At 43.4% G+C, this 13,549-nt stretch overlaps 1 protein-coding gene across 5 annotated transcripts in view; it reads right to left on the bottom strand.

The window, feature by feature from the left end:
* Positions 1-4,022: 4,022 nt before the first annotated feature.
* Positions 4,023-13,549, bottom strand: part of USP40 (ubiquitin specific peptidase 40) — a 56,089-nt gene continuing 46,562 nt past the window's right edge. For all 5 annotated transcript variants that reach the window (XM_026653944.1, XM_026653945.1, XM_026653942.2 and 2 more), the window contains 2 exons: positions 13,016-13,110; positions 4,023-7,087 (listed from right to left, as the gene is read on the bottom strand). In XM_026653944.1, coding sequence (XP_026509729.1) covers positions 6,979-7,087; positions 13,016-13,110 — 204 coding nt within the window. In that variant the 3' untranslated portion in view covers positions 4,023-6,978. The remainder of the gene's footprint in view (positions 7,088-13,015; positions 13,111-13,549) is intronic.

The raw sequence follows: 13,549 nt of genomic DNA, 5'->3' as shown, positions 1-13,549 counted from the left end.
CTGAACAGTACACTTCTTTCTTGTAAGTAACTGTTTATTTAGGAAGTTAGCAGGTTTACAAATCACTAAACAAGCATCAGGATTCGGTTTTTACTCATGTTTACAAACCAATGTCTTTCAAACTTAATATTTAAAAAAGTGTCAAATGCAATGTTTTTGGGGGGCCAGTTTACTTTAATTATTGAATAAATGGTAACCAAATATCTAAGTATCCATTTCTGCTCTGTATTTTGCAGGGTATATACTTCCATAAATTTTTCCAAAACATAAACCTATATTTTAACCATTTCTCTCTAATTATGGGCTATTGGTTTTTTCTTCCCATGAGAAGCTGCTAACAAATCTCGCAAATGAGTAATTCTTCACTTCTTTGCACGTGACCATTTCTGCTAGAAAGCCCCAAGAGAAGATTATCCAATGTTTTCTTTGGTAATAAACATCCAACAGTTTAATAGTTGGTTATGAATCACACCCCAGTACTCTGATTGGACACATCCACCATGTGAGTCTTTTATAAGCTGTAAGTCTGCTTTACCTTTTTCCTGTCATCTTGTTTAAGTCCTCGACACAGAAGGCAGCCATGGTTAAATATACTCTCTCATAGTCGTGTAGCAAAAATTAAGATGTGTAATTCTAAACAGATTAAAATGCACACAAGGGCAAGCTGTATACATTTTCCAAGTTTTGTACTTACCCCTTACCTACTAGCCTACTGGGTGACCTTGGGCAAAATCACTTCCTGTGCCTCAGTTACTCCCTCCATTAAATGGCGATAATGATGCTGACCTCCTCTCTAAAGTGCTTTGAGATCTACTGATGAAAAGCACTAGGTAAGAGCAAGGTATCACATTACATTGTGAATTGCCACCATGACTAATGTAGGGCTCAGAAACTTTACCTGTTTTTAAAAACACAAAGTCTTTACTATCATTCAAAGAACACAAAAGCATCTTCAATTAATTTTCTTCCAGTCCAAGTTTTTTTTTTAACCCTTTACATGGTTATTTGTTTGATATAAGCATGGCTACACTCAGAAAAGTGACTTGGAATACGTGTGTAGTGCCATGCTTGTGATTCCCATTAAAATTGCTCCATTCATAATGATTTAATTTAACTGCCAGTCCTGCAACCTGAGTTTAGGATCTGAAAATCAGAGATTATTTTTGGGTCACACATGACCAAGTTCTGATTGCTGAATCTTTAATGACTTTATTCATCATCCCAGAGGCAGAATAGACTCCAAATGTCTCAAACCATCGCGATCATGTTTACATGATCACTTTTCAGACCAAAGCCACACTTATGCTCAAGAACTTGATCCTGCAATAAGCATCTGAGAGGAAAACACAAGGCCTACGAAATCTCTTTAGAAATTAAACTTTGTTTTCCCTTTTTGGCATTAAGAGCCTTCTCTAAATTACATTAGCATTTCTAGGGAGCTGTGGGATGAGAATAAAGATCTAGGTTTAATTCAAGTATTTTTTACAGTAGCCACACAAACAGAGATGGTGCCCCTGTGCTGAAGAGTTGACAATCTATATTTAGATGCGATGTGATGAGCGAGTGTAAACTTCTATAAGGAAGGTCAACATTTCATCAGCACAATCATATGGTAACTTGCTGGCTTAGACTAGCCACGTTTAGTTTTTTTTTTTTTTTTTACAAATGCATTTAACACACTTCGTTACTTCCTGTGACCACTGACACGTCCTTGGGGTATCACGGAGGAAGTGAATTAAGGAGGGATTGGAAGACAAAAGGGTGGAGGCTGTGTGGGCCATGCATGGCTGCCAATGGGGGAAAACCACTTGGAGATAGTTGCAGAAGAGGACATCAAAGATGGCATAATTGCTGGAGGAGTGGGGGGGTCGAGAGCAACACTCAGATTATAGGTTGAATACAAAGATGGAGGTGGAGTTATAGAGGGAAAGGAGAAGATGTTACCTCCATGCAGTGGAGGGTTCAAAGAGGTGGATAACAGTCAGATTGACGGGTAAGGAAGATGATTTCAGGTGGGAGGAAGACAGGAGATGATCAGGGCACAGATGTCACATCTAGCTGCAAGTATAGATAGGAAGGGTTGGAACTTCACAACAGCTGGGAGAAAGAATGGCCAAGATTTGGCTACTGTAGCAGAATAAAAGCAGATAGAAAATGGTTAATCAGTGGAATAACCAATGCTCACTTATTTCAAACAAACTTTTTTCTGTGTCAGTGATGAAGCAAGCATGATGGCTGGAGGCCAATTTTTATTCTCACTTGATATAAATTCTCCTAGACGATCAGAAAGCGAATTTTAGCAAAACCAGGTATTTAACCCCTAATGATCACCAAAATCAGGTTTTTTGAGGGGGTCAGTTAAAACTTACAACAAGAGCTATATGATGTAAAGGTTTATAGATTTGCTAGTGATGAGAGCATGAGGTTGTCTTCCCAGCAACTCTTCCTTTCTGAGATAGTCAGAACTCCTTAAGAAAGGAACACAGAAAAAGATGGAACACTCTTGGGTGGAGCTCTGTTTGTGGGTGGAGCTCGTGAGTACCACTACTTTTTTCTGCACTGGATCCACAGATTAGGTAACATGAAATTAAAGTTACCTAATCCATGGGTCAAATACAGGGGAAAAAAAGTAGTGGTTTGCATAAGCTCAACCCACAAACAAAGCTTCACCCAAGAGCTACCAGAACAAGATACCACTTTGTGTGCTGCAAATCTTCACACGAATCGTTATCATTATTCCTTTTCTTTCATGTGTATTCTGATGGTGGATTGCCATCCTTCTTTCTTGCCTGCTTTGATCAGGAGGGAAAGTGAATGTTATCCCGTTAGTGTTCTAGTTCAGCATCAACTCTCCACTGGAGGTAAATGGGAGCAGTTTACATCTCTGAGCTTCTTTATGGCTGTCTGCAGACTCAGGCAGACACCACTATGTTAAAGAATCTTCAGATTGTGAACTGTGTATTTGCTACAATAAAGACTGGAACAAACTTTAATTGAAAGCCTAGAGGCTCGGGGGGGGGGGGGGGGGGAGAGTTTGCAGGAGGGGAGTATTATGATGGCAGCCTCCAAAAATTACTGGCTCACTGAGCCCACTGGAAGCCAAACCCATTCAATCCCTGTTCTAAAATCCATCCACCCCCTATTCAGGACTTCACTGCCACATTGTCTATAGTGTCAAGAAGTTTCTTCTGAATCGAGCCCGAATTTGTTCTCTCAATGTTGCCACACATTTGTTCCTGTGCTACCCTAGTTCCTCTCCCCTCTTGGAGTTTACCTCCTTCAGATATGTGTAGAATCTAATGTCTTTTTGGTCGTCACTTAGAAATAATTAGAGCTCAGAAAGCTAGTTATTTAACAAGCGAGTTCTACCAGCTCCCTAATCACTTAGGCAAACTGTAGGAAGTTTTAAGAAAAACCAACGTTTTTCCCATAATGAGGTGTCCAGAGCTGAATACAGTACTCCAGAAGCAGTCTCGTCAGGGCTGTACTGAGATCAGGCAGATAAAAGATTAAAACTGATTCTTTAAAAAGCCTAATTTTTTTTTTTTATTGTTCACGGGTTCACTGACCTCCAGAAGGTTTGTGATATTTCTTTTGAAAGAGAGACTGAACAGATTAACATAAATATACCAGGGAAGTTAGATTTATGGGGCCACAAGTTAGCAGTCTTTTTTGAAGATGGGGAAAACCTAACAGTTTCAGTTATCAGTACACACAAAGCTTCAATCATGCAATGGAACATGCCTAGGAATACTGAGTGGAGAGATGCCAATGGAGCGCCACCCAGGTCTGCCGGTGTGGATCAGACTGTTATACTAGGAAGTAAGTCTGTTTGAAAATTGGGATGAATATAAAATAGCCAGGCCTAGATACTGTACATCTTAGAGCATTAGGAAAACTAGCAAAATCAATAGTTCTTTTCACAGAATCTCACCTCCTATTCATCCAAGTTATTTATTTTACTTGTTGAAAATAAATTTTAAAATAGGAGCTCAGTGTTTCAGACATTTTTGATAGCAATTCATTTATTCCTTCTCCATGTTCATTAGTTAGTAACCAATCTAAAATGTATATGTTACAAAGAGAGCATGAGTGAAACATTTGTTATATACATATATAAACAATTCTTTATTCAGTTTCTGAAGCAGACTTGGATAATAAAGAGCAAAGCTTCTCCTCACATTAGAACATAACTCTGACAAATTGTGGAATCATGAAACTCAATTTTAAAAAGGTATTTTTCCCTTTAACAAAAATCCTCATTGTGGACTGATCCTCAATGACTTTTCTTAAAGTCTTTCAAGCCAACAATAACTCAATATTGGTTCAGTGCAGTCATTGCTACACTACACTTCAATAAAGGCACATACTACAATACCCACTTAAGTACTTAATCTATATCTAAATTTCTCTGAGCTTCATGTCTTTGAAAAGTATAAGCTTCACTTATTAAAGGAAGATGGAAAGAGAAGGGATAGTAGAACTTTCCAACATAGGAACAGAATAATAAAAAAGTCAGCAAATTAAATGTAACGTAATGAAATAGCTTGCAAGCACACAAATTCTTTTCTTATTTACCAAATTTTTATCTTGGTACTCATTATGTGAAGTGTCTTCTGAAAAATGTGTGGCTTAACAAAATGTATGTAAAATGGAAAAAGGCTGTACAAAACAAGGTCAGTTTGAGGGAGAGACAACTTTGCTGGCCTCTGTCAAGTCTTGCAAGAGAATCCTTCCATAAATATAGCATTACATAATTCAACTGCACTTGGCTCAAATAAAGAGTAGAACCAAATAATTAGAGATTAAAATATCCCCTTACCTCCCGACTAAAGCCCCAATTCAAGAAAGGACTTAAGCACCTACTTAATTTGAAGCACATATGCAGCCACAGTGAGTCAGGACTGTTCACATGCTCAAAGTTAAGCATATGCTGAAATTTTTTGCTGAATCAGAGCCTGAAGGCGGGGGACTCAGTCACTCTGAAGCTCTGTCCAAAACAGTAGAATTCTGCTCACCTTTATAGCAGGATCTTCCCACTTCTCTCCCAAAGTTTTAATAGTCACCATAATGAGGTCTTCTACTACTAAGACTACTACACTTACAAAATAAACGATACAAGATTTAGTAACATACTCTAAATCAATACAGGTACTGTATCCAGTCACTTTGGCAGCAGTAGTTGAATTATAATGAAAACATTTCACTTTCTTTTTCAGAAATTGTGTTAGAACACTTCCTTTTAATAATTTTACAGGGGTTTTGTAGTGTATCTGATCAGATAATTAGTTTTCTCAGCCTTCTAACAGAGAAAGGCAAACTTGAAGCATGTGATGAACACTTAATTGTAGCTCAGTTAAGGATATGTGGTTATTTTTAATTTATATATATCCCATTCTCATCCTATCATCTAATACATGTTAAAAAAGTACAGTTTATTACAAACGATATATGCTCCGGTGTTTGCTTAATTCAATGTATTAACACCAATACTCTTTCTGAAGAAACCACTGAACCTGACTGCAAATGAAATTATGATGCATGTATTATAAGGGAACATATAAAAAAAGAGTTTAGTAATTGTAAGCACTGAAAAATATTTTACAGAAAGATACTGAGAATTTATTAATTGTAATGATCCCAGTTACCACACACATTGGTAGAAAGATGTAGTTTCATCATCGAGCAAGAACTAGTCTTACAATAATACAGTAAATGTTTTATTTACCATAATCCATAACAGCCTTGGACAGTACAGTGTTTAGCTGGTATTAGAAGCAACAATGTATTCTGTTTCGGTTATACATACCCCTTTTATTATTGGGGATGTACAACCAGCTGTACAACACCCAGAGGAGAAACATTTTTCTGCCCTTTTTTTTTTTTCTTTTAACCTATTGAGGGCTATCAAGTCAGTCAAGCAAAATTATAAAAGTCCATTTAATTTGATTACCTTAAAATAAACACAATAACCTTTTCCTGAGTAAAAAAAAGTTCAGTATTCCATCAAACGCTCTCCTTCTCTCCTAAACTTTTTAATAACTTAGTGTATAATGAAAAAGGAGGCATCTAGAGAAGAAAAACAGCACAGTGACAATATATTTCTAATTTACAGACACAGCTCTCCAGACCTTTTTAGGTTTTGAACACATTTGCTCCTTACTTTGGCCAGTTTAGTGTATTTGTTCCGGAGATTAAGGAAATGCTGAAATCAGTTTCTGCTCATGTTCCTGATTAACAGAGAGAGCTTCATTATATGGCAAGGAGTAGAGTTTGGACTTGTTGCACAATGGAAAGATTTAACATAACAGAAGAGGCAAGTACTGAAATGTCACACGCACTGTTTAAATCAGTCACCTCTGCAGGGCTCAGATGGAAAACTATTAGTTTGCTGTTGGGCTGCAAACAGTTTGCTGTTGGGCTGGAATTACCAGTGCTGCAGAAAAAAAAATATATCAACAAAATGGCTGCAGAGAGAGGGGGTGGGAGCATGAACCCAATTTTGATTTAAACTATTATAAAGCTCAGATTTATCAACCAGGCATGTGAACAAAACCTAAGATCTAATAATTTCAGAAGTCAAAAGAGTCAAACAATTCCTTTTAGAAGTTACATGCCTGCATGAAAAAATAGCTTTGTAGTGATGGTATAGGATAGCAATGTCAGATAAAAATACATATATGATTATTACAAAATAGTCACTGAAAGATTATGTACTATAGTAATCCATTTTCTCATTGATAAAGTGCATTTATCTAGCCTGAGAGTAAGTTCCACATTGATAAAGGAATGCTAAAGCACTTCACCAATATAGATTACACGAAATCCAGAGCTGTCCTGAATCCTACAGCCAGTTGTCTCAGCAGAGTCAGGAGGACATTTCTGAGAAGACCATCCCTCTGCCGGTCCAGTTGAGGTACTCCATTCTAATTCAGTACATCATTGGCAAGGGTCACTCAGCAAGTCACCTGTCCAATGCTATCTGAAGATTCCCACATTGATGGAAAGAGCCACTTCTGGTTTACGATGCTTAGTAGCCACCCTTCCCTCAGAGAAAACATCGTTCTGTAAACGCTGCGCTTGTCGGCTATAAGAAAATCAGACAGTGATATTAGCACTACAGCTTAATATTAATATCAGTGTACTTCTAGGAAGCTGTAAATCAATTTGGAACCTGATTATTACTTTGGCAAAGATGACATTGCACTCCCACACTTGCTAATTGTGTATTTAAGTGTGCCCCAGGTGACCAAAGGGCTGATTTTCCACTGCTCTGTATCTTGGGAGGTCAACCTGTGCAGAGAGGGTGTAACATGCTACAAAATCAGAATGGTCACACAAAATGCAAGCTAGGGGAGAAGGGAAGGTTACTTACATGTAACTGGAGATTCGTCGAGATGTGTGGTCCCTATCTGTATTCCACTGAGGGAATGCACATGTGCCATGCACCGGAGATGGATCTTTTCAAAAGTGGTAGTGTCTGTTCTGTGCACGCACCCCTGCACTGCCTCGTGATTTCACCCGAGGCGATAAAGGATGGGGTAGGCCGGCCACATCTTTCGTTCCTTCTCCACCTACCATATTCACAGCAGAGGCGAAGGAGGATGGGATTGGAATACAGATAGGGGCCACACATCTTGAATAACCTCCAGTTACAGGTAAGAAACCTCCCCTTCTTCTTCAAGTGATGGCCTCTATTGTATTCCACTGAGGCTGATTAACCCTAGTTTCGAGGAGGGTCCCAGGAAGAGGATGGAACTGCGAAGTGGAAGACCGCTGCACCGAACAAGGTGTCCATCGCAGAATCATGCACTAGAGCATAATTAGAAGAAAAGGTGTGTACCGAACTCCACCTGGTTGCCTACATAGGTCCGCAAGGGGTACGTCATGAAGCACAGCCGTAGATGATGCCTGTGCTCTTGTGGAATGGGCCCAGATCCACCCGGTGGGGACCATCCTGATAGTTGATAGCAGAGTGTAATGCATCCTGAGACCCACTTCAAGGTTTTCTGGATGGAGATGGCCTGCCCTTTAGTTCTCTCTGCTCCGGCAACAAACAGTCTGGGAGACTTCCAGAATGGTTTTGTCCTTTGTAGGTAAAAGGCCAGGGCCTTACAGACGTTGAGGGAATGAAGCCGCCATTCCTCATCTGAGGTGTGCAGTTTGGGAAAGAAAGTGGGTAGGTGTATGGGTTGGTTGAGGTGGAAGCAGGAAACCACCTTTGGCAGAAACTTGGGATGTAGGTGCATAAGGAGACCTTGTCTTTATGGAATGTGGTGAAAGGGGGATCTGCCATCATAGCCCCCAGTTCACCAACCCTCCTTGCAGAAGTAATTGCAACTAGGAAAGCTACTTTCTTAGAGAGAAGAGAAAGAAAGCAGAGGCCAGAGGTTCGAAAGGGGGTGGGGGTTCTTTAATGAGGGGAGGACCAGGTTGAGATCGCACTGAGGAGCAAGTCTGGATGGATGGGTATTTGCATACAAGGCCCTTCCAGAATCAGGCAATCAAGGGGTGGGTGAAGATGGAATGCCCTTCCACAAGAGACTGGAAGACACCAATGATTGCTACGTGCACTCTAATGGAGCTGAGGGCAAGCCCCAAGGCCTTTAGAGACAGAAGATAGTCTAATAGCACAGGGATGCCCACGGCTTCAGGGTACGACCTCTATGTTGGGCCCAGGCAATGAAATGAGCCCACTTGGCCTCATAGGACTCCACAAGGCGATCCTTTCTGCTATTGGAGAGAATATCACAGACAGTTGGCAAGCAGTCCTGTGCTAGCAGAGGCGTCCATCCAAAAAACAAGCTGTCAGGTGAAGTGCCCTTGGATCGGAGTGTCTGAGTTTGCCACTGTGTTGCATAAGTAACTTGGGGAACACTGGTAGTGGGAGCGCGGGATGTTTTGACATGCAGAGAAGAAGAAGGAACCAGAACTGGCAAGGCCAATATGGGGCAAGCAGGATGACCGTCACCCTCTCCCATCTGAGTTGGCAAAAAATGAGTAGTAGGAGTGGCAGTGGAGGGAAGACCGTTGTTCCAGTCCAACTAGTCAATGATCAGTGTGTTCCCCCTACAAGTGGGTACCGAGACCTCCCCTGGAGCAGCATTGGATGCAATTGGTGTTGGTGTGAGATGCAAAGAGTCTCTGGTCAGAGTTCCCCAGCAGCCGAAAACATCCATGACTACTGCGTTGTGCAGCACCCATTTGTGGTCAGTTGCAAAGTTTCTGCTGAGGGTATTGGCAATCACATTCTGGGTTCCCACAAGGTAGGCTGTGGCCAGGAGTATAGGCTATGATATGCACCATTTCCAGAGGCGTACAGCTTCCGCATACAGCGCTGGGGACCGTGTGCCACCTTGCTTGTTTATGTAGTAAACTGCAGTGGTGTTGTCTGACATGGCCAGGACATGATAAGAACAGACAGCTGTTAAGAACGTGTGGCATGCCTTGCATGCTGCTCGTAGTTTGAGGATGTTGATGTGCATCCTGGCTTCTTCGGCAATCTAAGTGCCTTGTGTCATGCAATGTCTCATTGGGTTCCCCAGCCCTCGAGTGATGCATCCATTATAATTGTAACACTCGGTGAAGAAGGGAGGAAGGGTTTGTCCACCATTAAAGGGAAGAGATGACTTCCAGTGGAATGGTGAGAGGGGTGCCCATGGATGGGCACATGGGGGAGCAGATTGTAGCCAGAGTTGTAGATAGCAGAGGTGTAGATGAGCAAAGGGTGTGACATACATGCACGCTGCAATGTGAGCGAGGAGGGAAAGGCAAGTTCTGGCTGAGACCGAGGGACTGACGTCACCAAAGATGATCAGATCCAGTAAGTGCTGGAACCTGTCTTTTGGCAGATAGGCGTGTGCGGAGGCCGCATTGATGCATGCTCCTATGAATTCTAGGAATTGTATAGAGCGCAAAGTTGATTTTACTACATTGATGCTCATTCTTAGGGAAGAGTAAATAAGTTGGGATGTCAATTCCCGAGCTTCTTTTCTGGACCGTGACACCAGCAGCCAGTCATCTAGGTACAGGAGGACAAGGATTCCTTGTTGCTGGAGGTGACCCGCTACCATAGAGAAAAGCTTTGTGAAGATTCGTGAGGCAGTGATATCTCAAAACAGCATGGGCGGTAGGTGAACCGCGGGTTCGGGGAAGCTAGTCCCTGGCCCTGCCCGCCCCTTCCACCTGAGGCCCGGCCCCTCTGCCCCCCTGCCCCTGCTGAAGCCCACCTGAGGAGTGTAAACAGGATTCCCTCCTCATGACTACGGCTGCAATTATTTCACAGAGGTCGCAGAAGTCACAGATTCTGTGACTTTCCGTGACCTCCATGTCTTCTGCAGCGGCTGGTGCGGCTGACTTCAGGGCCATCCGAGCAGCTGGCCCCAGCGGCTCCCGGAGACCATCCGGAGAGCGGTCCCCGGAAGCAGCGGCCAGGGGGCAGTCAACCCCCTGCACTGGAGCAGGGCTCCCAGCCCAGCGGGGCCCCAGAAATAGAGATTTAGTCAGGGGTATTTTTGGTAAAAAAGTCATGGACACGTCACAGGCCATGAATTTTTATTTATTGCCCATGACCTGTCCATGACTTTTACCAAAAATACCCCGGACTAAATCTTAGCCTTACTCATGACTATTCCAGTTGCCAAAACGCACTAAGATGTGTCTGCAGAATCAACTGCAGCCTGAAGTATGGCCTTAACGACCAACTTACCTTCCTCTAGACTAGCTTAGAATTCAAAATGATCCCGTTGAGGTAGCTTATCTGTGAATTTTGCCATTTGTCCATAGTGTAAGGAGTCGTATATGGCCATTAGCACCAGATGGTTCGAGATCTGGAACTGGAGGCTGAGGAGACGGTCCAGCCTCTTGCCCTCTTGGTCAGTTGGGGTGGAGCGTGGGTGCTGTTGTTTACCAAGCTGCTTAGGAGCCTGATTGACCAGGGAGTTGGGCGGAGGAAGAGAGAACAGGAACTCTGACTCCTTGGGTGTCCGTCCCTTTCACGGTTGGGGGCACACATGGCCAGGGTCTGCCACAGTGCATGCAGGTTGCAGAATGTCCTCATTGATCAGTAGGGCCACTCTGGCCAGTATCGAAGAATGCAAAATGTCTAATAGGTGGCACTGCTTGTTCTGCATCTCTTCCCATGGTATTTTGAGGGCATGAGCTATCCTATGTAGCAGGCTCTTGAAATTGATGGTAGTTGTCTGGGGGAGAGGAGGAGATTGATAGTCTCATCCAGCGATATTGAGGGACATTCCTCTGGATCCGCCAGTGTGGGCTAATCGGGGTATCATCTAATCCTGGTTCTTAGCATCTACTCGGCAAAGGACAGGTTGGTGATACAGGAGAGTCCTCCCGTATTGAACAGGACAGTTCTGAAGGTAAATATTAGGGCCATGAGCTCCAATATGGCCAGCCTGGTTGATTCTGGCCATATTGTTACAGCAGTATAGTCCAGAGATACCAGTGGCTCCTGGGTTAAGGTAAGGGAGGGTATTGCCATGGTGCCATGCGACCTTCTGATAGTCATGTCTTCGGAACGGAAGCGGTGGGCCATATGTAATCTCCGGGCCCTCAGACTCCGAGGAGGAATTGGAGTCCTGCATCAATGGTGGTACTGACGGACCCAAGAGTGTCGTATGAACACAGCCAAAACGTGGAATATTGGATATGGAGATGGGCTTTTAGGAGGTGAGAGTACTGGGCACGCAGAGAGTGCGTCTCTCCCATTGTCAACAGTTCATGAGGCCTGGGAGTGGTTGCGAGTCTCCCTGGAGTCAACATCACCTGATCGATGGACGGAACCAAGGCCAGTAAGATTCACTGGTTCCGAGACAGGCATTCAGTGGACGCTGGTGGAGCTGGTGCCTGGGTGTGCTGGTCCGTAACCAGGACTGGCGGATTTGGCAAGCAATGCAGGCTTTTGTCACTCTTGTGGGTCTTACCCCTACCCCTCCTTGGCCAGAGCTCATGGATAGCAGAGCATCTTTCTTAGCCCTGGAGGAAGAGCTACTGCCATGTTTATGCGTGTGCTTCCGTGATTCATGGCTAGGCTCTGGCATGGGTGCATAGCACTGGTGGAGCCAGTCTGGGGTTCCGTGGCAGGTGGTGTACTCTTGGGAGTGTTCAGGGCGATATATATGGGGGGGGAGGGAGAGGGTTCCCCGGCCAGGGTCTGACTGTGGCCCCATGGTGACCTCCAGGAGGTACTTCTTAAAGTGGAGGGCTCTGCCTTCCCTTGTATGGGCAGGGAAGGAGAGAAAGAGATGCTATACCTGGACATAGTGTGGGCTTCCCCCAAGCACTAAAGACAGCACTGGTTTTTGTCATTGAGGGAGAACAAACAAGGGCAGGAATCCTGGCCTCTTTGTCATGCTCCAGTACCCAGAGGCAGGTTTGCTGGAGGCAGGGGATTTTTTGGCGGGGAACCACCAAGGCTATGTCCTGAGTCCGGAGACTTGCAGGACTTTCAAAAACAAGAAAACTACTACATAAAACAACAAAATCCTGAATAAAGAATAGAGACAGGTTTTTTTGAGAAAAGTTTGGAAAATGTGTCACCAAGGATGAGAAGAGAACTGAAGCTCCGACTTGGACCATGCGGTGGTGAAAAGGAACTAAAGATGCAGTCAGTTCACCCTGCCCTTTATCGCCTCGGACGAATCCACGGGGCAATGCAGGGGCGCATGCACGGACCAACAGACACTACTACTTTGAAAAGCTCTGGGCATATGCCCATTACCCTCAGTGGAATACAATAGGGACCATCACTCGAAGAAGAACTGAGCCCCACAAGTTGAATGGGTTCATGGTACAGAAATAGTATTAAAAACAAGAAGTTTTTGAATTACTTTTATTCAGTGCACCTCCTTTGGTACTGTCAGGACTGAAAACTGTTACTGGGCGTTGACTATCCTTAGTTACATCTTCTGCCTCAAAGTATCACAGCACTAAAAATCTATGAAACCTGGTAAACCCCTTTGCATATCTGAGAACACAAAAATACTGTAATAAATACCTTTTCTTTTTTTCCATTGCAAGCTGCCTCTGTGTCTCCTTTCCAATATCATCTCTCACAGTACTGAAGTCCTTACCATCCTCAAGTAGGAGATTCTGTTGCCAGAAAGTATTGAGTGCATTAGTTTATTGTTTTAGTTCTCATAATATATTACATCAGCCTCTTAGCAGTTTAATACAATTCATTTGGCCGAACATACACTTATACCCCAATATAACACGAATTCGGATATAATGCGTAAAGCAGCGCTACAGGGGGGCGGGGCTGCACACTCCGGCGGATCAAAGCAAGTTCGATATAACGCGGTTTCACCTATAATGTGGTAAAATTTTTTTGCTCCTGAGGACAGCGTTATATCGGGGTAGAGGTGGATTTTTAAAACTTACAATCTTTGGACCAAAACACTTGGGTTACTGAATCTGAAATAATACAGAGTGGTGGGATCCCCACAGTACCCTCCGCACTCTTCCATTAGGCTGGTAAAGAGCATCGGGAGAGGCAGCAACAGGAACAGTGCCCTGTCCCCACTTTCAC

This window comes from Terrapene carolina, unplaced genomic scaffold, assembly GCF_002925995.2.
Source record: "Terrapene carolina triunguis isolate 2854851 unplaced genomic scaffold, T_m_triunguis-2.0 Scaffold173, whole genome shotgun sequence".
Classification (NCBI taxonomy): domain Eukaryota; kingdom Metazoa; phylum Chordata; order Testudines; family Emydidae; genus Terrapene; species Terrapene triunguis.
This window is presented reverse-complemented; position numbering and strand designations above follow the sequence as displayed.